This window comes from Tinamus guttatus, unplaced genomic scaffold (genome assembly GCF_059628265.1).
Source record: "Tinamus guttatus ecotype Peru unplaced genomic scaffold, ASM5962826v1 Tinamus_guttatus_pri_ptg000080l, whole genome shotgun sequence".
Classification (NCBI taxonomy): domain Eukaryota; kingdom Metazoa; phylum Chordata; class Aves; order Tinamiformes; family Tinamidae; genus Tinamus; species Tinamus guttatus.
The window spans coordinates 903,130-930,647 of record NW_028288614.1 but is presented as its reverse complement, the minus strand read 5'-3'; the positions used below and the strand labels follow the sequence as shown (position 1 = coordinate 930,647).

The 27,518-nt window shown below is 40.9% G+C and overlaps 1 protein-coding gene across 1 annotated transcript; it reads left to right on the top strand.

Annotated features, from left to right (window-relative positions):
* The first annotated feature begins 512 nt into the window (after window positions 1-512).
* On the top strand, window positions 513-25,827 carry ADGRF5 (adhesion G protein-coupled receptor F5). The gene is made up of 20 exons (XM_088520126.1): window positions 513-635; window positions 3,062-3,122; window positions 3,746-3,916; window positions 5,291-5,470; window positions 6,466-6,593; window positions 7,113-7,171; window positions 7,827-7,969; window positions 8,597-8,809; window positions 9,606-9,839; window positions 11,258-11,422; window positions 11,553-11,771; window positions 12,028-12,246; window positions 13,833-13,994; window positions 15,588-15,775; window positions 16,387-16,563; window positions 17,394-18,746; window positions 19,702-19,743; window positions 19,841-19,900; window positions 23,726-23,810; window positions 24,819-25,827. The coding sequence occupies exons 1-20, from the start codon at window positions 531-533 to the stop codon at window positions 24,896-24,898; spliced, it is 4,044 nt and encodes a 1,347-aa protein (XP_088376252.1). The 5' UTR covers window positions 513-530; the 3' UTR covers window positions 24,899-25,827.
* The last annotated feature ends 1,691 nt before the right edge of the window (window positions 25,828-27,518 follow it).

Here is a 27,518-nt window from a genome sequence, read left to right as displayed (position 1 = left end):
AGCCCACAGTGTTAGTGCAGCCCTCTCCACAACGCAAGGTTGTGGGAAGCAGAGCTCTCCCTGCTGCAGTGGAGCAGATCCTCAATAACAGCAACACTTTTGAGTATTTCCCTGTGTTCTGTCTGTGCATCTGCTAAGTGCTCCTGAGAGAAATATTTGCAAAGCCAAAATCAACTTTTATCATGGGAGAGGAATTTTGTCACCTCTGCTGACACTGTTAGAAATCTGCTTGGACTCTGCTTTCTCCAAGTCCTTTATTTCTCTCTCCATTTTGGGTGGGCATAGCCACATGAAAAAAAAAAAAAGTGATATGAGAGAAACACTCTGATGAGACTGGAAGGGGAATAATTATAGATCTTGTTCCATGTTATATCTTGTACAGAGCAAATAGCCTATGCATAATGAAATACTATGAAAATACAATTTTTGTAGAGTGTGCTGATGCTTCCTACTGTGTGAGTCAACTGAAAATCTCCTGATCTTTCTGCTGTATTTTGTTTTCAGGCTGTGCAGCAAAGATACTGAACAAAATGCCATCTTGGGGTACTGCAGCTCTTTGCTGCTTATTTCTACTTGTTGCAGAAAGGTGCTATACATCACAGGACTTGGACTTCGACCCATTCATCCAATATGAAGTGAGTATCTTTCTCAGCATCCCTGGTTTTTACTTGATTTCTGCTTATAATGACCATGCTGCCATAATTCTCTTATACATGAACAAAATCTTAAAGGAAGTCAGTATAAGATCAGGTAGTGAAACTGAGGTGCTAAAATTTTCCCCAAAGGTATAAATGGATAAGCCAGGGTAAGCCAAGAATTGAGCTCTTCTTCCCACTTTCCAAAGACAACTGAGCAAAATTTCTGTTTCCTCATCATGTTAATTTGCAAGGGTTTTTAATTGCTCTTCCCTGAGTTAAGCCTAGCTAAGTTATGTGGACAGCGCTCCTGAATGGGATTCACCATCCTATGACAATGACCCAGAACAGGACAAATGAATCTTGCTTAGAAGTGGGGGGGTTGATACAACCAGTGCAGGTATGGAGATGCTTACGTGAAGGTGACAGGAATCTCACTGATGTCTTGAACACGCGAGAATAAAACACTGCTCCTGACTGACCTTGTTTTTGAGATGCTGAGGTTGGACCCAGACTTGACTCCAGTTTCCTACTTTTCCAATAATCTTTCTGTGATAATGATTCATACCAGTATTCTGTATAATGGAAATCCGTTTGTGTTCAGTGCTGTAAATGGGTTTGATAGAAGACAATTTCTACACAAAAAGTCCTAACTAGAAAGGATGAAAGAGGAACAAAAGAACTGACTGGCTCAATATAATTTCATAGTCTATTAAAGAAAGTTAGTCTACAAATCTACCATTTTCTAGTCTATCACAGTTATTAGACCAGAAAATGCTTCTGCATTATAAATCCTTTCAAGTCAAAATGGTCCCCACTGCATCTGTGTTCAGGCTCTAGCAATGCAGGACCCCTAAGTCCCCTCAGTGGACTTAACAGAAGACAACTGCAAAAATAAAACATTTGTAAGCTGCATTCCTTCCCTACTGTGGTTCATGGCATCCTGCTACAGTTGTGTCAGCACATCTGGGTGGACAATGAGCTTCTTTTAGTCAGGCTGAAAACAGTCAAGGAGAAGCGATGAGGAAGATGGGAACTCCTCACATTGTGATTCCACCCTCCTTGGCAAACTAAGACTGGTTCCTGCAGCACAGCCTGTCCTACTGTGGATGGTTAATAGGGACCAAGTATCTTGTTTGTTCTGGGTTTTCAAAGTGCTTCCAACTCAGCACTTAGGCATTTTCATGAAAAAGACAATCACTTATTTCCTAGCATCACTGAGCCATGATACACCCTACAAATGAGTCATTACTTACTGGTGTGAATATGGTGTTAAGTATTTAACAACATAAAAACACTCTGCAGTTGCTTGGGAGGACAACTAGAAGAGGAAATCACCCAGACCAAACCTGGAGGAAGAAGTAGATCACAGAGGGCTTTTTATTTTTAACAATTATTTCAGCTGACCTCTGAGCAAGGTGAAAAGTAGCACCCCTGGCCATCCAAAAATGCCAACACTCCTTGGGATTTCCACTGCCAGAACAACTGTGATATGAAGTCCAACTGTAATCACACACCAGATGGTTCCTTTATGTAAAGAGATGACTTATGAGTTGCCAAGCTATTCACCCTTTCTGTAAATAAAGATTTCAGTAGGGTTGAAGAAACTGGCAAAGCTTCAAATTCCTGCCTGTGTCTGCTTGTTCTTTAGCCTTTATTTCTAACAATGGTGCCAGTTTGTTTTTAGTGTATTTCTAAAAAATAAGATGGTCTGCATCTCATTTGGCCGCATCTTACATGAACCCACTCACTCTGTGCCACCACTGCCACCAATCCCACATAATCCTGTGCTAGTAGTGGCCCAGAAAATAGTTATTTGTCCTAACGTCTGAGCTGGAGCCAAGGCATTTCAATCCTCTTCCCACTCCTCCTGCATCTGGTTTTGCTGCTTTGGAGCTGGAATTTCAGGGAAAAGAGGACAGCAAAGGGCAACATGAGTTCTCTGAGTGGAACTGAGTGGAGAAGACTGAGCAGAACTCATTTCCCCCAGATACCACAAGCAATATCTTATCTCAGGAAGAACTACACCAGGGCAGCACCATAGGGATCCCACACAGATCTTCCCAAATGGAGTGCAAAGGGGACAGAGTGGAGAGAAGGGGCAGATGCACCCAGAGTGGTTTGCAAAGGTGCCAGAGGGCTCTCCCTGCCCAGGCAGCTCTGTGGGCAGTTTGTGGCTTAGCTGCAGAGTTCCTACTAAGCTCCAGCATTTCACCTTGTGCAGATATGCAAAGAGGCAGATGCAAGCTCAGTACACTCCTTAGCTGCTGCTTAACATATCCCCACTTGGAAGATATAAATATTCTATTTAAAGAGGATGAGTGGGAGGAGAAGAGCAGAGGGAGCATTCTTATTTATGCCTGTATTTTCTTCACTGTTTCTGTCATGATAGCAAGACTAAAACTTTCTTTTGCCTTCTCCGCCAGATTGACAGTACCCTAGAAGAGGAACATTTCCACTCGGAGTGGGAAAGGCAGAAGCGAAATGGTATGTGCACAAATGGATGGTATCAGAACAGATTCTAGCAAACCTTGGATGAAATGACTACCGGGGACAGCATATCTCCAGCAGATTGTCATCAAAAAGGGGGAGGTAATAGTGGATTGTCATCAGAAAAAGGGAGTAAATAAAGGCAGAGACTACAGTGGTGGAAACATTTAGCAGGTCAGAGATTGAAATATATAAGCAGAGCTTTCTCTGCAAGATGAAATACATGGTGCAGAAAAAAAGGATTTTTGGCAAGACAAATTCACATGATAATCCCATATGGCTCCAGTCTACAGCGGACAACCTATCTGTTTGCTGAGTTGAAGGTGAGAGGGATGAGGCAGCTTTTCTCTGCATATTACCACTTATATCAATTCCCTATTGGTCTGAGTCCAAAGAAATCTTTTTTGTTTTGTTTCGTTGTCGTTTTGTTTTGTTTCTGTCAAAGAAGCAACAGATAGGACACATGTGCGGAACATCTACTGATTAGGAAATGGGAAGCAGAATATTACATTCAGCTAACACTAAACAGCAACAAAGAGCTCAAATGTTGACCTGCAAGGTATCAGCTTATGATTTACTCTAACACATAGTTTTGCAGTCTCATCCAATTTCTTTTTCAGTGATTACTTTTGACTTGCCTGCTCTGGAGTATACCATTGACATTGAAGTAAGCCTTAACGACTCATCCTTTCTGGAGCCAGTGAAAGAGTATTTCAGGAACCTTAGTCTTCCGGTTACAGCAAATGTTTCAAATGTAGAGATGACGGTTTCAAGCATCAATGTTACAACAGGTGAGTTGGTTGTTTTTCTTGCATTCTGGTAAACATGCTTGTTTGTCAGCATTTGATCTCTCCCATCTTTACCACCCACCACACTTAGATGTCAGCAAAACTGAGCTGTCTCTGCCGCCTACTGAAAGGCTCGGGACCAAAGCTTCAGCACACAGCATAGCATCAGGCTGTGTCATCTGCATCCCTGCTGCTTCTTTTTAAATAACATTGGCGTTAGGAGTAGCCTTGAGTTCTTTTTTTTAAGTACGAAACAGAGTGTGTGAGATGCTAAGCCAAAGGATTTTGCTTCAGTTTGAATAACTCATAGTCTGAGCTACTTTAAAGTTTCAGGAATCTGTAACAGCAATTATCAGACTGTTCACTGCCCTCAGACTTGCATTTGGAATGTAAATTACTATAAGAGGTTCTACTCTGTCCCCAGTAAGGACAGGCATCATGGGATGCCATCTTTTCCCAATGCAACTCTCTAACTTATTCTTACAAGTCAAGATATTGGACATATTTTATTATCCAAGCTGTCATTTTGCAACATCATATCCACATAATTAAAAAAAAATCATAGGGTACATATAAACACACCAAGTATTTACAACAGGAGAGGAGTGGATGTTTTGTGCTTTCTTATCACTGGACTGAGACCAGTGAAAGGAAATGTCTATCAGTTCTCAAAACAACATGCAAACTGCTACTTTAAGGGCCTTCAGGATCACATGCAATGTGAAAAAAAATGTTTTGTTAATATTTTATTCTGCTTCCTTGACAGTTAAATTTATTTGAGGAGCCAATAGCATATCAAGAACAGAAAAACTTACAGTGAAAAGGAGTTTATGATTAGAGAATGTTTGTTTTCAAAGAACTTCCTGAGAATGTTGCCTTATCTCATGCAGCACTCAGATGCCAATACATAATCATCACACAAGATATCAAGATACAGAATGACACAGCATCTCACCAGCCATCAAGACCACAAATACTTTTGAAGGCTGTTATTACAAACTTAAAAAGCATATATGATGTTTGCTTTTAGCCCAGGCAATAGATTAAATATCCAGCCTTGCAACTATCATATGGTGTTGGCCAATATGCAAGGGAAATTTTTAGGATCAAGCTTCACATTTTCATTCATGTAACATTTAAAGATAATTGATCAGACATATCCTTGCACAAGTCTATTTGGTTAGTGTTTCATGATTAGTATGGTAAGACTTGCAAGGCATCAGATCATCATGCTTGCATCAACTAACTCAACACACAAGAAAGGCAACAGTTACTTAAAATCACTGGCACAAAAATACAGCAAGGTAAATATATATAATGCAATATGTTATGCCGCATTTGGCATTCTCATATGTTTCTCTTTCTGTCTTATGCTAGTTTGTCATCCCACCGGGGAGAACAAGAGCTGTTGCTCCTGCGAAAGCGGATATGCTTGGCCCAGATCAGTTTGTGGTGACTTGATAACTTGCTCTGCTGCCAGTCTAGCACCCACACAGTCCTGCAGCTACATCAAGCAACTGCCTTTCTACGGGCCGTACTGTGAGCCTCTGACAGCAGGTAAGGAGAAACAGTGCTGAATAGCATCAGTGTAGAACCTACATGCTTGTTAGAAGAAATAACGTGCAAAGTCTGCAGAGATGCTCTGGAGCTCTTATTTCACATTGCGATGTGAGACCACCTTGAGCCAGGTACTAGAAATACCTAATGTCCATGCTGGAGTCCCACCTCACTCGCTTCCCTGAGACTTTCAGCTTCTGCTAAGCAAAGCAAGATTTGTGTCCTCAAACTTTCAATAGAGGAACTTAAAAATGTGACCTAATCGTGTCTTAATTCTTACAACAGACGGAACAAAACAAACAAACAACCTTATCTTTTGTTTATTTCCTGACTCTCATCCCAGGCTGCCCATGATTTTTTAGGAATTTGGCTAGTAACTGGGCATTTAGGCTTGCCAGTGCGGAGCATTCACTGCACAGACCTGTTGTCTCTTCAGTCCAGGGCAAACCCCATACTCCATTGCATGGTATGGACATGTCCTTAAATGGCTCCAGCTCAGAAAATTCTCATAGTTTTCTAAGCATTTTGCCTTCTGTTGTGCTCATTGATAAGTCTTGACTCAAAATTTCAGTGAAATCACTGAGGATTTTTTCATTCATTTCAATGGAACATAGTCTGGTCCTATAGAGGAGATTTGTCCCATCTAATTTTAGCCATGTGGAAGCTGATCATCTGGTCAGTCAGCTAAACCCTCTACAACTGGAAATCTTTAGTGACAATTCAACTATTTTAGGAAAGCTGTCTACCACCTTCTGAATGTATCACATGCTGGAAGTATCTACAGCTTTGCATCAACTAAAGGAGCACAGACATCTAGCAGACACCAGATCTCTCAGATAAAGGCAGTTGGGAGAATCCTGTCATACACTTGAATCGGAGCAAGTTGTAAGATTTGGGCTTGAATAGAAAGTGGATTATGTTAGAACAAAAAGCCAAGAAATGACTCTGAAATTATCATTTTTAATTATACATTCATTTTTATTCTTTCTTTACAGACTCTTGTGGTATGGAAGAACCCCTTGTAATAAATATTTCAGTCAAACTCGACACAGGCTTTTCAAATGATCTCATGGATTCTTCTTCTGAATTATACAAAAAATACAAGGCTGACCTTGAAAAAGCGGTAAAGATTTTTTTCCCATTCCCAAAGGCACCTACTCACCTCAGAAATATGGAATTTATCCTAAGTATCAGTGTCTTATCTGAAAAATAGTGTGTCCTGTCTGTGTCCCAGTGGGGAGCTGTGAAGCAAGTAGCAGTGGCAACTATGAAGAGGGTCAAAACTAGTCTGCGCTGGAAGACATTAACATCATTCCCATTCATTTTAATATGCCAATAGTCAGGGAAGTATTTAGGAATATTTTATATAAAAAAGCATTAAAATTTTCACTATATTGGTCCCAGTTTAAGTCCCCATGCAAGCAATATGAATATAGAATGAGACTATCAGGACAAATTTATCCCAATGAAAGGCAGAAGGCCTATTATACCAGCATTTATATGCTACATACTTTTAATTATGTCCATGTTGAATTCTATTCAGTTCTAGATTTCAATTTTAGAATTCTATTCTATTCTTATTTTAAGCAGCTTGGAGTAAGATATAGAGGACTCATGCCATATAATATATCTTTTTTTGCAGTTTAATGAGAGCTACACATGTTTACCAGGCTTTGTATCAGCAACAGTAACCAGTTTCAGGTAAGGAAGCAATTTCTTTCTTCTGGAATAGGCATCTTTTTGTCCTGTCTTCTGAATGAGACTCAGTTAGATCAACAAAAACTATATTTACTGTGTTTAGAACTGTACTGTTACATATCCAATGAATAGTAGTACAACAGAAGCAAAGGAAAACACAGATATTAGCATGAAAATGTGTTAGAAGTTACTGCTGTGCAAAAGTTCATGTAACATAATAACTCTTCAGCTGGATCAAAGACTTTCATGGGCTTTCTGAAAAGGGCAAATTCCATCCAAAAGACAAAAGGGTATAAATTATAGGAATATCTCCCAAGGCCATCAGGAAGATGAATTAGTAAATTGGCTCTGGATGTCGATACAAGAGACATTACTTAAGTCGACATACATTTAAATACATCTGCAATTTAGGATTTCTAAGGGAAGTTTACTAGAAGTAGGCATTCAGGCCAAGGAGATGGCCCTTATGAGTGTCCTGACTTGGAGTAAAGAAGTAGCACAAACTTCTTGCACACCAGAGCAAGTCTTATGTCACAGGAGGAGCCTTCATGGGCTCACATATTCCTAGTCATGCAAGACGAGTCACCACAATAAATAAATTCATTAATATACAAGTTTGTTTATTTCTGGTCCTTCTCTTATTCTCGTACCTGCTCAGGTCTGGAAGTGTTTCTGTGGACTATGAAGTAAAAGCAGCATCAGCAACCTTCAAACAGATAGAAGATTCTAACAGATATGTACCACAACTTCTAGATACATCGTACAGGCTAATCCCCAACTCCTTTACTACAGAAATAACAAGTAAGTTTAAAGCTTTCTTGATATTTCTCTTTGACATTTTCTTTGGAAGTGCTAAACTTATCCATGCAGCTGCCTTTTATACTATTGATAACTTGGTACTGATCCTTCAAAAATGGTGCGAGCTCACTTCAAGAACTGTGACAACCCTTAGCGTTATCAGACTGCCAACATTTCCCTCTTCTTTAAACAAATCAATAAATCTCTTTCACTTTACATAAGAGTGGGTTCCTCCTGGTTCCCTTGGCACATTTCCATGCTGATGTTGGAGGATCTGCCACACTTCAGTAGCTTGACCAACTGCCCTGGAAAGTGCTGTACTCTCCATGCTCTGAGCACTGGACTGTCTGTCCTAAACTTAGAGAATTACCTCAACCTGGTTATTTCTCTTCCCAGTTTTTCTACTTACAAAGTAGTGCTGGTGATACTTCTGGGATCTATGGCTGACAAAGACAGTAGAAGAATCTGTCATGGAAAAATGACATATCTCACACCAGAGATGGTCTATGTAAATGATGATGAGTATATATATAAGCTGTGAAACACCTATGATTCCCATGAGATGAAAGATGCCATAAAGACGTGAGCTGAATGACAATAATACTGAATGGTGCTTCTTCATCTTCCCAGATCAGACAAACTTCACCGTGAATCCCGTGGATATTTTTGAAGGGGATACAATAACATTGATTTGTAAGACAAATATAGCTACCGAGAATGTGACCTGGTATCATTCTGGTCAGAACATCTCAGACAGCAACCGGCATTCACTGACGATACAAGTTACGCAAAGTACCTCAGAGTCAATTCTTAAAATAACTGAAGTTACTGCGATGGACTCTGGTATGATTTTTTCTCTTGTCGAAATAGCATATGAAATCTCTAGTGTGAGTAGTTTTGTGTATATATGTTAAAAAAAATGCAGTGACTACACTTCCCTAGACTCAAATGGAAAATTATAGTGTTCCTTATGATTTTTGTATTTGTATTCTGTATATGTTCCTGAATTTGGACGATGAATTTTACATCTGACTTCAAAAAGCCTGTGTGCTACAATGCAGGATAGTCTGTGCCATTTGGGAGGTGGGAGTTTTGGGTTCAGACCTCCTCTGATGAAGGACGGTCTGAATCTTGGTTTCCCCGCTACTGTGAAGAGTGATGAAGCCAAAAAATTGTGTGCCTAAAGTGAGGAGGAAGGGCTCTGAATGCCTGTTTCAAAGGCACCCATTCTGCACTCAGGGGATAGATGCATAAAAAAGCACCAGCCTTGTTCTCTTTAACAGTACCCCCGAGGACAGTAGGCAGCTACACGCTGATTGCCAGCTCTTGTGGATTCTATCTTATGCACCTCTCTCTCACTCATTCCCTATACCTTTTGCACAGTCCTACTATTTTATTAGCATGACATGTTGCTACCACCTGGATTCAGACCCCAAATACCACATCAGCTAGATTTTAAGCAGATCTGAGAGAAAACAATGACTAGCAATAGCAGTCACTGCAGTCAGTACAGTCACATTGTGTTGCAATGTGATGGGAGTTGTGAAAACTGGAAGAGGAAATGGTTTCCAGTTCCTAACTCTACATTTAGACAGAACGATGGTAAAACATTTTCTCAGATACTGCCTATGCTTTACAGGTTCCTATATGTGTGTTTTCACAATGAGTGGTCCATTCTACAACCTGAGATATAAGGCCACAAAAGTAATAGATGTCTCTTCACTACACATCATTTCACACTTAAATGACATTGAGGTTACCTGTAACAGTCCTGAGATGGAGACAAACAGTCCTTTGCTGTTCTGCTGTATTGACAGACAAGTACCATCACTAACTGGTGACTGGAAAGTAAATGGACCTATCAATATTACAGGTAAGATTAGCAAAAGATTGCCTTTAGCCTACCTGGTTTGTTTGTTCTTCTCCTTTTATTGGGCAGCAGCTCCCCAGAAAAGACCAGGGTATACGATGAATATTGGGTATGCACTCCAAAGGGGAAGACTGTGTTTCACTCGTGCTCTCTTGATCTCAGTCTGATTTGGGGCATATTTGTGCAAATGCCGCTGCTTAAAATTGTGCCATCTTGGTTGGAAGCCTCTAACCAGACCAGCACCATACTGAGCTTTTCAAAAAAGCTTATTTTTGCACTTTCTAGTCTTGAGAGCAAAGATCAGCCTCTAGGAATAGCTCCAGAATCACCTGTGGTTTGCGAAGGCCTCTGGGTACCACGTACAAGATCTGACAACCAAAGGGGCAGGTGATACAACACACCTCCAACATAACAAAAAGAGTTTCCAGAGTCTCCAGAGTTTCCCTCTCCATGGGTAGTTGCAATCTACTACATGATTATTCAGTCAGGTTTCCCGTAAGGCCTCTTTTATAACTCATAAAGAGTTAATACAGCTCCAAGAACAATGTGCTAGAGACGATTACAAGATAGGAAGAATAGAAACCATCATAAATGCCTATAAAGCATGGTCATAAAACATCTACTGCCCTACTGGACTCCTAAACATTTTATGGCTATAGATTAACTGTTTATTATTAACTGGTATAAATGAAACTTCAGCAGAAAGTAGGATAGCAAAATGAGAGAAAATCTTCGAAGTTCATGCATGCAGTCATTTCTGCAGAGCACAGATAAGGGTTGTGCCGGAATTTTTGCTGAAAGAAAGGATTAAATCGTATAATCAGCTGTTTGGTTCTAGATTCATTGTGGCCAGGTTTTCATCCACGAATCTTGCTCTTAAACCAGATACACACTCAGTTTTAGCATGGGATAACTTTAGCAGTTCTGTCCCCTTATAGCTAAACCTGCACTCTTCAGATTTAAAGTTGAATGTCTGTGAAGATACTCACAATGTTTATTTCAAAGTAAGATGACCTTAAAATCTGCTGTATTTCCTCATATTTTACTTATCTTACTTATCCTAAATATGATAGGCAATAAGATTAGGCCTGAACCACAACATTCTCCATTTTGACATCCTGAGACATCCGAGCAATTCTGTTGTTTTCAATGAGATTGGTTTTGGCAGTAGGTGCTCCGTCCTGGGATGACTTGGGTTTCTGGCCTTTGGAGACCACTGTAAGTGTTGCCAGAGTAAAGGGGATGGATTTTAGCACGGATGTACGTGGATATCAGCACTGATGAGCTAAAAGTACCACGCTACCAAAGATTACATAGAAACCCAGAGGGTTTTTCTTAGCTACTGTGATTGCTTGTGATTTTCAGAGCCTGGGTATTTTGGGACATCCATAGCCCCTCAAGGATTGTTTATTTCACTGCAGGAGTCTCCAGTTTCACTGGAAACTGCACTGAATACCAGCTCCAAGTCAACGCGTTGCTGTGTCCACCTGAGAAGTCGGGTACAGTGACAACGTACACGTGTGAGCTGCAAACTGGACATGGTGCAAGCACCAGTCAAAATATCAGTGTGACATATTTCCGAGCAGGTAAGCATCATGTAACACCAACCATAAGCTCTGTGATGCCCAGGTGGCATCTGTGGCACATGCCATTAGCAAATGACTGCCTATAATGAGTGACTGTCAATAACATGTCATTTATTTTCTGTCATCTCAGCAAATGTAACCATAACTCCAAGCATAAAAACATTTGTTTCTGCGGGAAAATCATTTAATCTAACATGCACAAGTGACGTGAGCAATTATGACAGTGTCATCTGGGAAATCCAGCGTGGAAATTATGTGACAACCATAGACTTTGCTGCGTATATCAGCAGCAGTAAAATCCCAGCCAAATCTGTGCTCAGTGTGAATACTGCCACTGAGGACTGGAACGGTGAGTAAATACAGTTTGTGTAGACTACAAAGGCAATGAATTCCCCATACCAGATCATTTACAGTATCCTTAGTCCAGCAAATTACTGTGATGCCTAGCCACAGGAAATAAAAGAATTAAAATCAAAACTGCTGGAGGACAGCAAGGCATGATGCTGCCCACAACACTGTCCTTGTTCAGAACTGGGACTCATGACCAGGCAAAAGCTGAGATACTCTTCTGTTGTCTGAGACCGTTCTTGTGTCCTTGCTTCCAGGCACCTACATCTGCACGTTCTCCCAGAAGAACATGAACAGTTCTGCCAACACGACAGTCGTAGTTGTTCCCTTGCCTCTGAAGCAGAACATCCTGCTAGACCCCATCACGGCGTTTGTACACAGCTCTGTGTCACAGCGCCTAAACTGCTGCATAAATGCTAAAGCTAGTGAAAGTTATAATGTCACATTTGTGGTTCAACAAGATGAATTTCAAGCGGGTAAGTGACTATAAACTTGTTGCATTAACAGTTACATTGAGTGTCACAACCCTAGTCTATAGATCACTTTTTATGATCTCCACAATTACTGAGTTAATAACCGTTTTTCACATGATTGGGGTTTACACATTATTTTCCTTTTCACCCTTACTCATGTCCAGTTCCTTCCTGTTTTACTACTGTCTGTTAGCCCATTCTCCTTACTACCAATCATCAGAAAGCATCAGATTTTTACTCTGACCTATGCAGAATCAGTCAAAATATGATTTTTTAATTTAAAACAGAATGTTTTACAGATATTTTTAGAATCCTTCTTTATTCTCACCCGTGACTTTTACTCACCTTGGCATTACTTATGTATTTCTGAATAATTTATTTTAGTGTCTCAAGGTTTGTTTGTTTGCTTTCTGTGGAGTCCTGGTAGCCATTTCATACTTACTGCTATTATGATCACCTGCACGGACTCTCAAGCATATTAAAACAGAAGAAAATACTATTTCCTTAAGGGTGGCTGCAGGGCCTGGGGAGAATGGCTAACATTAACTAGAGGAATATTAAAGTCAACTGCAGTAGCGATAAATATAGATATGAGTAAATTTGATGTCCTTAACCAGGCAGTGAGAATAAGCATCCTCAGCACTGTTCAGATTAGAAATTGGTAAATTCTGTATATTTACTTTTATCTTCCATTCTCATATTTTCTGAATTCATTATGGAGAAAATGTTACCTATGAAGGAGATCAGTTCATGAAACAAATGTAGAATAATGTACTAGAAAGCAATTCAGAGAACTATCCTATATTCATCAAGGATATGGGTAACATAGAATTAACAGTGCAAAAGCCTAGGATTCTATGTTTTAAATTTGGAGCTGTTCTGCCGCTTCTTTGGCATGTCTAATATGCTGGAAGGTGTCAAGTGTCTTACAAGATAACTAGGCTAGAAAAGAGCATAGAAGAGACACCTAAACTATCTCAACCTCCCCCTACACACACACATAACAAACAAACGCACATGTAGCAGTACAAAAGCAACAAGGATGAACTATAAGGCAAGTTGAGACTTGATTTCTGGGTTTCTAAGAAAAAATGCCTGGATCCCTTTGGAAGAAGTTGTAATCAGAGATCCTCAGACACACTGTAAAGCAATGGGAGTGCAGGGCAGATCTGGAGTTTGAAAGAATCATGTATTAACAGAAGAAAAAATATATATATATCTTAGCATAAATTGAATGTCTGTGATAGAAGCAGAAGCAGCAAGACCATTCACCAGAGGTGTTTCTATGGCAAATTTTAGTTCCTGCATAATAAGATGGTTTGGGCAGGATTTGCTCATACACCAACAATGGAAAAGGACGCTGATCACACAGTGGCTGCCACAAGATTTACTGTCTAAATGAATTTTAAAACTTTTTAGTAATTTTAGTAAATCAGCAACAGACAGATCAGCATATACAGACTCTCCATAAAGAGAATCTCCTTTCCTCTAGGATACAAAGAAAAAAGAAGTTTTACAGAAGCTCTTCGCTCTCTGTCAGCTGACTGACCTCCAAGCCTGTATTAACCTATCTCATTTTTTCCATGCAGAAAAAGAGGAAGAAGGAAATTTGTTGTGCTATTACATAATGTACAATTACACAGCATCAAAAACAGACAGCAACACAGCTTCCTTCCAGGCATATTGTAAATTCGTTAATCTCGTTAGAGATGAAGTCACGAGTAACAGCATAACACTGACACCACTATCTGGTAAGAAAATGCTACCATTTAGAGGCCATAAATACATTACTCGTGATATGTAACAGGAGCAAATTTGTGTTAGCCAAGAATATTTTGTCTCTTTTTCAACAGAAGAAAATGAAATACAGAGGAAAGAAGGGGGTTTGCAGAAACTTGAAAGAATAATAATGTTTTCACTGTATTTGACAGTGGTCCAATGTGTTCCTGAGCTTTCATAGCTCGGTCATCTTCTGTTCCTACTCCCCCTGGTGCTAGCAGCTCCACTGGGTTCTGTCTCCCATGTCGGTTGGGCACCTACTCCCCTGTCCATAAACATCTCAGCTTGCACCAACAGTTTAGCAAGGGTAAAAGACTGTGGTGCCTCAGGAAGAAGTTGCCTAGCTCAGGCCAGGCTGTGGGAGAGAGTACCCACCTTAGACACAAGAGAGGCAACTAACTTCCTCAAAATGCTGCAGAGACCTGGGCAGGCCCAGGTTCAGTCCACTCTGTAGAAAACACTGGGTAATTATTATTCAACATTCTTAAATCCAGTTTTAATGGTAAGTTTTGTTCCGATCAGAGCTTCTTATTCTGAATTAAAAAAAAAAAAAAGACATGGTGCAGAAATTGTTTTTTTCCACTGTATAAACAGTGCTGCCTATCATGGATTCAAATATATTTGGCCAGATTTCACCATCTTTAACAATAAACACAGTGTGCATTAAGATCAGACTGCAAACACTTTATTTACTTCTTCAGCAGCTACTTAATGGTATGACTAACTTAACCAGAACTGATTAGATTATTTGTAAGAGTCAGAGTTCATGAAAAAGGTGCTGAGGCCTCACTAGCAAGGTCTAAATGAATTTACTGTTAGTGCTGCAGCAGCACTGAGTCCCTTAACGGGGTAAGATAACCCTTGGGTAGAGATGTCCATGTAAATAAAAAGAATTACAGTTCCCATGGTGATCAATATAATCCCATCTACAACTCCATTTTCCAATATAATCTAATAGACAAATTCTAAAAGTTTGGGCAGTTTTTTGGTCTTGGTTCAGTACTTCAAAACAAGGGGTTTGACTCAATATTCTTTTTGAATTTTATGATTCCAAAAAAAATGGACTGGGAATTTTAAAGGATTTTATTTTATTTTATTTTATTTTATTTTATTTTATTTTATTTTATTTTATTTTATTTTATTTTATTGAAGAGGTTTTGCTTCTTGCTTTTGTTTCATCTGAAAAAAAATACAGTTTCAAGTATGTTGCTTCTGGTACCTAACAGAATCAGCAGGTGTTAAGGTAAATGAGCATACATTTTGAAGTGCCCAAAGAAAAGCTTCCTAATCTTCAAGAAAGTTCATGCTCGGACTTCAGAGGAAGATTTGAGGATATAAATATGTGCACTCTTATTATGGAGAGTAGCAAAGGCTTGGTAGTTATGAAAAAAATCCAGCTTCCAGGATATACACACACTCAAAAGTCTTAGTTACCAAAGATGAAGAGCTACCAAGAGATACTAAGCTGGAGTTTCAATGCTAAAGATCTCTCAACTTTGGTTCTGATGAGAGGTATACCTTTGTTTCTCAGTTTTACATCTCTCTTTTTCTCAATACAGGAAAAGTTCAGTGCTCAGGCAGTTTGGGCGTTGGAGAAGCAGGCTCCGAAATAACGAAGCCGTGCACGGAGTTAAACAGTGCGGATGGCTTCAACCGAGGCAATGTAACATACAAGTGTATCAGCAGCTCCTGGGTGGTTGCCAGAAACGACTGCCTTTCTGTACCAATAAACAACTTGCTTCTGGGTGCTGAGGTAACATCTATGAGTCTTTCTGTCCTATCCCTCAGACAAGACGACCTTATTCATAGTGTCCACTGGGAAAAATTCCCGGCCTCTGAGCCATGCTCAGGAATTGCCAGTGTGAGTTGGCACAAGCCATGCCAGTGAGTGCACTAGCAGTGAGGCAGTATGGACAACCAGGAGCCACTGGCCAAGCCTATGGGCAGGTCCTTTTTAGCAAGTCCCCTTGGTCACTGCACTTCCCAGATACGTGCTGGGCTGAGGCTTTGGGGCTGAGGTTTATTTTAGTAAATCAGACATAGCAAAGACCCAAGCAGAGGTATAGCTACTCGATCATTTATTATCTTAACGCTTTCCTAGGCTACACCCTGGTATGGTTTGGGCCAAGGCCAACTATTTTCTCCTCAGTAATTCCCAGAAACAGCCTAGGAGATAGCACAGACAGGAGACCATTCTCAACAGGCAGTCCGGCCACCCCATGCTGGAGGGACAGTGGGCTCAATACAATCAGCATGACTAGCATGGGCCAGCTTCTGTTTATTTTACGAGTACAGATATAGCCATTATGGAGGATCAAACTCTAAATAAATTGCATATATGTAATGTGTTATCTTCTATTCCAGGCTTTGGTCAATGATCCCAATGGAAGAGCAAACCTGCCTCAATATCTTGAGGACCTTCAGAGAAATACAGCAGCAGAACAAAGTGCACTAAATCATTCTGCAAACCTAGCTGCAGTTGTTACCATCCTAGATTTGGTCTCCAACATCCCAGCATATGCAGACACAGCCACTGTTACAGTAAGGTTTTATTTAAGTCTTATCAAAACTTACCAAGCCCTTTGGACTCCATGCCACAGACAAAGAAATTCTCCTCAAATAAACTAATGGTTTAAGAGTCATGAAAAGGTGGGAACTAAGGGAATGAGATGAAATGACAGAAAGAAACAGAAGAGCATATTAAAAAAAAAAAAAAGATGAAGACCTATGCATGAGTCTATGCACGAGATAGGAGAAAAGGATTTAAGCACTGGGAGGAGAAACTACTATATACTTAGCAAATAGAAATGTTCCAGGGTTCCATAAATGTCTCTGGCACTAAACATCTGAAGAAAGGGAAAAGAATGATGGCCTAGGAGCATGAATACGAAAAAGGAAAAGGTTAAAATAAACATGAGGAGGGTTAATATCAGGGGCCACGATGAATTGAGGAAAATCAACTGAGTGTAGCAAAAAATGGAAGAACATACCTCAGAAATTCTTGAAAGCCTTAAATGTGAGGTTGAGAAGAACAGAACTGCTTTTCTGAACAGAAACGTGCCAGAAGACTTGAAGTTTTGTAGCTGCAGAACCCTAAATGAGAGACAGAGGAATCAAGGATAGAACACAGACTGAGAACTCAGACAGAATGCTGGAGAAGAGAAATAGTAAATAATATGCCAAGAAAAGCCAAGCAGCTTAATTTTTCAAAAACTTGGCTTGAAAATAGACCATGCAGAGGGATAGTGACTGAAGGTTTCCTATGGCTTGGGAAAAAGAGGAAATGATGGGGTTTTTCAAAAGGCAATTCTAGTACAACACAGAAAATATCACCAGTTTTCAATAACACCATTACTTTGCTGTCATTACAGAATTTCCTCTCTACAGTGGACACGATTGTTAACAATTCCAGAATAGGAACTTGGGAAACACTGGCTAAACAACAGCCACATAAAAGTTCTTTGTTACTGCATTCAGTAGAAAGATTTTCAGAGCAACTCCAACCCGTTAATAATACCATTCCTTCTGTAAAAACAGACACCGTTCAACTAGACGGCATAGTAGTGACAGAAAACAGCAAGGAAGACTATAGTAAGATCTTCACCAGTAAAGAAAACCTCACAGTTAATGTGCTAATAAATGAAGCTGAAGTCGAGACTCTGCCACAAAACTCAACCATTGTCAGTGTGGTCTACTCAACCCTTGGACATATTTTGCCCCAGAGTAACTCCATGTTTGTGAATGGCTTACTGCTAACAACAACTGTGAGCAGAAATAGAAGCCACAGCATCTCCATTAATATGACTTTTGCAAAGAAAGATACTTCCCTAAAGGATCCGCAGTGCGCGTTTTGGAGCTTTGGTGCCGATAGCAGTGGAGAATGGAACAGTAGTGGTTGCACACCCACGGAGACAGCAAATGATGTCATTTGCTCCTGCAGTCACTTGACATCATTTTCAATTCTGATGTCACCTGATGAACCCCATCAGGGAAGCCCTGAAGATTATATTACTTACACTGGCCTGGCCATTTCCATCTTGAGTTTGGTGGTCTGCATTATAATTGAATCCTTAGTCTGGAAATACGTGACGAACAACACGACCTCCTATATGCGCCATGTCTGTATACTCAACATAGCTATGTCACTCCTACTTGCTGATATTTGGTTTCTTGCCACCGCTTCCGCTCATTACAATAAGGGTCTCTGTATAGCGGTCACCTTTTTCGTCCATTTATTCTACCTCAGTGTCTTTTTCTGGATGCTCAGCCTGGGCCTCATTCTTTTCTACCGATTGATCTTCATCTTACACAACCCAAGCAAGACTGCTCAGAAAGCAGTGGCATTCTGCCTGGGATATGGATGCCCTTTAGTCATTGCAGTCATCACCATCGCTGTCACTCTGCCAAGGAACGATTACACCAGAAATGAAGTCTGCTGGCTCAAGTGGACAGGCAGCAAGGCTCTCTTGGCCTTTGTCATACCTGTCCTGATCATTGTGGTCATTAATCTGTTCATCACTGCGGTCGTCATAATAAAAATACTGAGGCCAACCATTGGAGACAGGACAAACAAGCAAGAGAGGAGCTCTTTGATTCAAATTGGCAAAAGCGTGGCCATCCTGACACCACTATTAGGCCTCACCTGGGGATTTGGCTTTGCCACCATCGTCAGAAGCAGCTCTCGGGCATTCCACATTCTCTTTGCTTTGCTCAATTCTTTTCAGGTGAGTTACACTTGTGCATGGTCTTGTTTTCTCTATAATCATTTAACATGTACTAACATTTCTACAGTGCTGTGCTTGGGGAGAATAAACACAGTTTGGAAAAGTTCAGGTTTGTCTTACACATTCTTATTCCCAAAGGGCTCTTTGGGAAACCCAATCTAGCAGCACTGTGTGTTCTCAGCTGCCTTCACAGATGAGTCTTACAAATAAAGCTAACACCATTTCTGACCTTGCCAGTTGCTTTGAGATGACTTGCATCCCAAAGATTAGAAAAATAACCCTACAGGTGGGCAAGCTTCAGCATTTCTGTTCTCCTTGCATCTACAAGTATCAGAGGATGCTCTTGCAGGTTAAAGTAATGAGGGAGTATAAAGAACAGGAAAGTCACCAAAACCAGTGGAACAATACTAAGAAAAAAAAAAAAAAAAGGATTACTAACTGAAATCCAGATAATTGATTGCTTTCAATCAGTAAGATTTTCATAATAGCATATTTAACTGGCCACTAGTATCCAGATATAAAAGGATTTTTTATGGATACTATGGCTATATCTACTCTGTCTCTTAAGGATGGTTTTAAAATTGCATGTTTCAGATCAAACTCACCTGCCTTTTTTATATTGTGAGCCTTCTAGCTTACCTTGGGGGCACAAGTAGATCATGAAAGTCTAGGAAAGTCCCAGGAAAGTCTATCCTACTAAGTATGCTTAGCACTAGGAAACTACCTCTGTCATTTCTGAAGTCCAGATATGTCAAAGGCTATGCCTGGAGATCTCTACCACATCAGTTGTATGTAAAGTAAGTAAGTAAGTGAGATGCAATAAGAAAAAGGTCCTCTATCAAAGACATCAGAGTTTAAATAGTCAACATGGACGATGTTTGAGATGATAGCCATGAGGAACTGCACTTAAAATGTTGATGACATCAAGGACTGAATGTAACTATCTGTCCCCCAGGGATTATTCATTTTGGTGTTTGGGACTCTCTGGGACAAGAAGGTAAGAATTCAAACTACTATTTATACTGCATGAAAGATATAATTGAAATTTGAACATAATCGCTGTATTTACTGACTGACTTTTTTTGAACAATTAGATACAAGAAGCCTTGTTGAAGAGGAATTCACTGTCCAGATGGAGTTCACAGCAAACAAAGGTTAAATCCTTTCCCTACAAATGTACTTCTTAATTACTTTTAATAGTTTAACATATTTCTAGTATCTTTATAGACAAATGCACTTTATTAATTCTTTATGAGAATTGGTCAGTGAAAGACTGGTCAGAGAAATTAACAATATAACTACAAAAATGCTATTTCTCTCCCTTTTCAAAGTTCTTTCAGCTATGGTTCAAAAATGAGAGGAGTTTGGGAGATATTCAATCACAAGCAATATATAAAATAAATGCTAAAATCCAAGAAAAAAAAGTAATTGAAAATTTTCTTAAGTTAGAAAAATCAGAAAATTTCAGTGGCACTGTTAATATTTGCAACGATACCATAAATGCAAAGAGAACTTGTTGGTAAATTGCCTTCCGTCTTACCAAGATACGGGCAGGAATGGATGCAGACTCTAACTGACGGGACTTCAAATCATGATGAAAAGAGGGGATGGGAGAAAGCAGAAATCTCATGTCAAAACTGTGTCCATCTTTCATTGTCTTTCTGCTTCTAGTAGAGACATGTTCACCTCTACTTCAGCACTGCCATCACTTCCCACAGAAGGGAGTCACATTGTCAGACACAGAATACATAAATGTTTCAGCCAAGAGGGGAAAAAATAAATAAAAAAAACACTGTCTCAAGAAGGCTACAAGAATTTGGATATTTCTGAGTATTCTACATTGCAATACATTTAACTCCATGTTTCACCATACAGCTGAAAAGTAAAAAAAAATGAAAGATGAAAGCCCTATCACATTAGCTCCCAAAGAATAATTAACATCTGTTATTCTGATAGTAGAGCAGGGATTGCAATGATTTCCTCCACCCTCATCACCTGTAAATCTATGAGCCATCTCTTGCTCATCCCTTTGCAATAAATTTGTGAGTGCTATGGTATACTCTAACTTGGCAGGGCTTTCACCTGGGAAATTATTCCACTGCCTTCTTTACTTCAGTTTTTGTGTCAGTGAATCTCCTTTAGCCTTTCTTAGTTTCATCTCATTACATCTGGGTTCACCACCCTTGCTGCCCATCAGTGTGTTCTCTTCCCTCTTTCTGGTTTCATTTTATACCTTTGCACTGATGACCCAGCACCAAAGAATCCACTCCAGGCTGGGTCAGGGATGAGGGTATCAGAATTTAACCACTGGGACTTGGCTTGGAAAGAGAAAATGGTGGGAAATATTTGCATCTGTATTGCATGATGAGAGTTTAGGCTGGTATCCGGGCTTATTTAGAAGAGCCTCTAGATGGATTACTAAAGAATTGCAAAGCTGGCTTGGAAGAATGACATTGTGAAGATAAAAAGGTATGTAGTCCCTAAGAAATGAAGGAAACCATGGCTAGACTTTTTTATTCAAAACCTTCCTGGATACGACCCTGTGCAACGTGCTCTAGGTGTCCCTGCTTGAGCAGGAGAGTTGGACTAGATGATCTCTAGAGGTCCCTTCCAATCTCAGTGATTCTGTGACTCTCAGTTGTGGGGGACAGCATTGGCTCTAGTCATCCCAGCTACCACAGATTCACAGAATTGCTGAGGTTGGTGCCTCTGGAGATCATCTAGCCCAACCTCATGCTCAGGGCAGAGTCAACAAGAGCAGGTTGCTCAGAACCATGTCCAGTCAGACTTTGAATATCTCCAAGGATGGACACTCCACAACCTCTCTGGGCAACCTCTTCCAACACCTTCACAGGAAAAATATTTTCTGTTATATTGAAGCAGAAATGCTTGTTTTGTATCCATTGCCTCTTGTTCTTTCACTAGTCACCACTGGCAAAGAGTCTTGACTTCACATTCTTTAATCCCGCATCAGGTATTTACACACACAAGACCACCAGAGCCTTCTCTCCTCTGGTCTTAACAAGTCCAGCTCTCTCATCTTCTCCTTGTATGCTCCAGATGCTCCAAGCCCTCTAAACATCCTCATGGTCCTTTGCTGGACTCAATCCAGTATGTCCATGTCTGTCTGCTACTGGTGAGCCCAGAATGGGACACATTGTACAGATGCACACAGAGCCAGGAAATCCTTTCTGTGCTAATTCCAGTATCAAATGAGAACGCATGTCCTAAAGACTCTAGAAAAGAGGTTCTGCTGGCAACACTTACCCCAGTGGAGCACAGCAGGCTGTTGGCTTGCTTTGTCTCGAGGGCTAGCTCATGGTCAACCTATTCACCAAGTGCCCCTAGGGGCTTTTCTGCCAAGCTGTTTTCCAACCAGTCAGTCCCCAGTCTGTGCTGGTACCTGGGGTTACTCCTCCCCAGGGACATGACTAGACCTGAAGGTCCCTTTGCTGACCTTCAGGACATTCCTATCAGCCCATTTCTCCCATCCATCAAGGTCGCTCTAAATGACAGTACAACTATCTGCTATATCAATCACTTCTAGCTTTGTATTATATTTGCACACCTGACGAGGGTGCACTTTTTCCCATTGTCTAAATCATTGAAGAAGATGTTAAATAGTATTGGACTCTGCACCATATGGCCCCTCAAGAGGGACCCAGAGGAGGCAGCCTTGGAACAAGGCACAGTAGCAGTGAATTTTTGGGGTGCCTCAGTGTTTTGTCACATCGAGGCTCTGTGTCAGCATGAGGCAGGGATGATAAAAACTCTGCCTCACTACACTTGGTCTGGGACCTTCCAGAATCATCCACCTATTTTTTTTTCCTATATATGTATTTTATTTTTAACTGTCACTCTAAGTATCCAGCTATTTCTGTAGGAATGTAAGTGCTGGAAATTTGGAGCTAGGAACATTTGCTAATGCATTTTAAAGTGCCGTTCTGTATCTGTGGTTTGAAAATGGCAACTGCTGGATATGGTGCTATTTGGACTGTGGGAATAAGTCCTTTTTCCCAGGAAGCTGAATTAAGTCATTCCCAACCCAGAATAAACAGTACAAGTATCAAATAAAAATAAGCATTGAAGTTCCTTTATTCCCTCCTTGAAGAATAGAGTCGAGTCACTTGTTAAGTCACAGGCTTCAATTCTGAATTTCTTTTAGCAAAATCTTCTAGGCCAGACACTTTCAACTGTTTGATGCTGTTCAGAGTGCCCCAGGCAGTGTTCTTGTTTGTCTTGGCTGTTCTGCTGATAAGGAACAAACAAAGCACGGTCAAAATCTTTCATCAAACTTTTTAAACACAGTTTATTTACATTCTTCCTCTATCACATTATGAACTGGGTGACAGTGCACAGAACTAATATTTCACACAGCATTATAACTAATGAACAGCAAAGAACTGAACAGAGGTTTGTTTTCCAAACTTTTTTTTTACACATATCTCTTTCAGGAATACCATTACATTCTCAAACCTGATGGAATCATTTCAGAACCAAAGGAGAAACTTCCTTTATTTCCAGTAGCAAAAGCCCCCTTTCTTCCTGCCCATCTGGACTGTACAAAACTGTATTCGATTGCCCTCTAGTGGATCAAGTAAAATTTGCCTCTGATTACCTCAGTTTATTGGCCTTTTATGACCACTCACAAAAGCATAAAAATTACATTTTTTTTTCCTGGATACCTTTATGGATATTCTCCCTCAGATGAGGGACTAAAATTGTGTGCTGTCTGGCAGAACAGACTCTGAAAACAAAGCCGTGCTCCCTGGTCAACAGTTAAATAAAGCCTGTTTTGTTTATTTCTTTTGTCCTGTAGTTTATCACTTTCACTGCCATCATAAACATGAGAATGTATGATGTCCCTTTTTGGGCTGCTTATAGTGCTGATCAACATTTTACTCTGCCTATTTTTCCCCTAAATGTGACTATAGAGAAAAATCCAATGTTTTTAACAAAAAGTAATTTCTCTCTTTCAGTCAACCTCTCTTATGCTGGTCACTCCAATGTTCTCTATGAGCTATCCATTTTCAAGAACTTTTAACAACTTATGCGGCAGAACAGGTAGGTGATGATGTATTTCTCCTGAAGTTGAAAAAGGGGGGTTGCCTGACTTCTAATTTCCAGGGTGTTTCTATCTCACTGTCTATCTATCTGTTCCTCCATCCATGCATCCATAAGTAGCAGTTTCATTTTCTAGTATGGAGGAATCATAATAACTCAAATCATCTCACGTGATCTCATGACACAGTGCTCGTAAGTTTTGTGTTCCTGTACTCCCTACCACCCTGGAACTATAGCTGTAGGTATTCAAAGGTTCCCTGGTAGTTATTTTATGGAGGCCACCATTACAGATATGACTTTGTTTTACAAGAAGCAGTAATAAAATATGAGTAACTTAATTCCTGAATGTATGGTCTTTGTGTTCAACTGTTGCTCAGAGTAGGCAGTAAGTTTTGTCAAAGGGTGGGATATAAAGTAGGTTAATAGGAGGTAAGCAACTGCTTTTTAAGAATCTGGCTATGAGTTAGTTACATACTGGAATGAGAAGTTAGTCCCTGACTCTGCTACTGAAAGTTTATGTGAGCACACTACCCGGGTATAAAAAGCCTCCCATGACAGGAACGAGGCTGGCTTACAACTGTCTCCCATGCTGCTGTGCCTGAAATTCCCATTCTATCACCTCGTGGACTTGCTTTGTGCATCTCACTTAAGAGCTTTGTGGTCACAGGAGGGAGGGAGCTGGGACTCATCTGAATAATATATTTTCTAAATGGTCCCCTATGCTCAAGAAGAACCATTCAGCTGTTCCATTTGTATGGGTAAATTACAACCCTATGACAGCATCCTCAGATCAAACTGACAGCTCTAGCCTGTGCTACCAGACATACGGAGTTTTTTATTCTCTGGCACTGCCGTAACCCAGAAATGGAAACTAGCATCAGGGCTGCAGGGCAAGTCAAGGCCTCTGGGGTCATCAGGATTTGTGTCTCTTAATTCTTCTTATTTGTCACCATCAACATGTCTCACACTGTTTGTCTTCATGTCTAATCACTTTGCTTTGCTTTGCAGGAAAATACAGAGTATCCTCTTCAGAGCCATCCACCTCTTCCTCTGAAAACACTTCCAAGTTATATTCTTTGCTGAACTGAGGCACTGCAAATGCTAAGCAATGAACCTATAAAAAGGCCCATGCCCTTTCTGAGTTGCAAGCAAAAAGCATTTGTGCGTCATCAGGAAGCGACTGCTTCACATTGACTAAACTGTTCCTTGGTGCATACTTCTGGAATGATCCTTTCTGGTTAATGTGTAAGGCAGGCAAGCTTTGTGAGGTGGGATTTCACATTCTGCCAATGCCAGAAGAGACTACAAGACATTTCAAACGCGGAAGGATTTGAAGGCCTTCAAGTGTCAGGAAAGACATCGAGACTGAAGAATTCTCAGCCTCTACGAGGGTGCTTAGCACTGCGCAGTACTGAGCCATAAAACGCAGTGCCGTCACAGCTGTCGTCCAGCAATTTTAGTATTTCCCTTTGCAAATTCTCTGAACAATGTCAAAAGCCTCATTAGATACACAAATACCTCAGAGCTTCTCATCCACCCGCCTATTGGGAGGCTGAAACAGCCGAAGGAGACAGTGCTCTGCATTTTCTATTTAAGACTGTGTGGAACCAAAGATTCACAGTTGAGAAGGTCCATTTTGGATTTTCTCTTTTGAGTCAGATAAAAATGAAGACCATGATGATTCCTGCATGGTTAGTTTTCATATGGGATACACCGAAAACTTCATGTGGCATGTTTTTAAGATAAGGAAGCAAACTTTATATCCGTAACTACAATCATCCCTCCCTTGATATGTAATGTGATGAAAGGTGGTTGCTGCCCTTTACCTCAGAGGGCTGTATTTATTTAGTATAACATACAAAAGGACTCTCATATATGTCTGTATTTTTAGGTCTTCTGTTACTTACCAGAACAGACTCATGCTTGGAGGGCTCAGAGAGTCAATTCTAGAGTGAAAAGAAACAATCATGTGCCAGGCAGGATGAAAGGTTCTATATAAATTATTGCTCTAATGCTACATTTGTGGAATCAGTTATTTCCAAGTCTCCATGCCTTTAAAGCAGGGTTCAGAGGTGTTAAGCAGAGTGTTATCCAAGTGCAAAGTCTTTGTAGCACAAATGCTAAGGTATGTGCAAAATGTTGAGAAATGTGCAAAATAGGATAGAAGGAATTGCGCAAATGATGATGTTTTAGAATTGGGGCCAATATCCAATATTGTTGTCGGGAGGTGCAGCCCCATTTCGGTTCCTGGGAAAACCAGGCCTGTGTTCAGCAGGGGCAAAACTCATTATCCGAACTTTGGGGGAAAATGTTGTTTTCAGTTACAGGTTAGGTATGGCATTTTGAGATGGGCAGGTGCTAATGATTGAAGACAATAAACAAGCATCAACTGTTTTATTTATAAAGAAATCCTTTTGTTGTTGATGATGTTTGAAATTGTGTAGTACTGGAATACAATTACAGATTAAGAGTTGCTTGAAAATCCAGAATCTCTGAGCTGTGTGGGTAGTGGAACCTTGAACATCAGACCTTCATCTTTTCAGAAAAGCCACTTATTATTCCACATACAATTTGACTTTGGGACAGTCATTCGGTCTAAAGAAGCAGTTTCACCTGCTGCAGAAGATCATCCCACTCTTTCAGAGGGTTAAGGCACTTAACTGTGCATTATGAGCCCCTACAGACAGCCGAGCTCCAGCACAACTTATCTTTGCAGCCATTTCATCTCTGGGGTTTCAGCGCATCTCCATCACACAAACCTGGGTCTAGACTGCAGGTGAATGCCTGGAATTCACTTTTTCTTCAGGATAAGGAGTCCTAATCCTCATCATTCCTCCCAGGCACACCTCCCTCTGTGTGCCCACTCTCTCCTTGTCCCCTTTCCCTCCTTCATTCTCCCTTCTCCCACCCCTCTGTCTCTCTCCTCTCCCTCTTTCCTTCCTTTCCCCCCTCTCTCTCCTCCTTCTTTCTCCCTGTCTCTCTCACCTCTCTCCCTCTCTCCCCTCCATCAAACCGGTCCCTTTTCGCTCCTTTTCTTCCCCGCGCCGGTGGGAAGGGCGGCCCGGGCGGCGCAGCCGGCACCCGCCTCCCGCCCTTCCCCTCAGGGCGGCGGCCAACGGCCCTCGGCGGCGCCTGGCAACGGCCGCAACGGCTCCTGCGCGGAGCCACCTGCTGGAGAAAACGGGGATCAAAACCCTTCAGATTTCACATTTCATATTTCAGCAACAACATTTAGAAGCCGAAGTTCACAGGAGCTTCATCACCTAAACTACCAGCAACAGAGGGCTCTGATGTGGTGATGGGGTTTCTTAGCAATACGGTAGTGCGAAACCCACAGGGACTCATGGATAGACTTGTCTGTTTGATTCGTGTTTAGGGGAAGTCTCCTCCAGGTGCAACAGGTCCCAGACCAGCACCCAGGAGCCTGAAACGCCATGCAGAAGAAATGGAGCAGCTCTTTGCAAGTGGAGGGCGGTGGGGAGAGTTCATCCCCGGCAGCCTTGGGCTGCATCCACCATTTAAGTGGAAGTGGATTCCCACCTTCATCCTCACCACACACTTGCCTCATGCTCTGCACTCCACCTTCAGCATGGCCATGATCTCCTGGCCTTCCCTGCCTCCCTTGCTTGGGATGAGGTCCTGAAGGTAAAGTTCCTGCTCTACACCCTGAGTTCTTGTGCAGTGAATGTGAAATAGTGGTGGGAATGA

What these genes read in the sequence shown, in the direction of transcription:
- ADGRF5 (XM_088520126.1), top strand. Translation starts at nt 531, where the DNA reads ATGCCATCTTGGGGTACTGCAGCTCTTTGCTGCTTATTTCTACTTGTT. An exon ending in GCAACAGTAACCAGTTTCAG is followed by an intron (nt 7,172 to 7,826) that starts GTAAGGAAGCAA and finishes GTACCTGCTCAG; the next exon opens with GTCTGGAAGTGTTTCTGTGG. An exon ending in AACACTGACACCACTATCTG is followed by an intron (nt 13,995 to 15,587) that starts GTAAGAAAATGC and finishes ATACAGGAAAAG; the next exon opens with TTCAGTGCTCAGGCAGTTTG.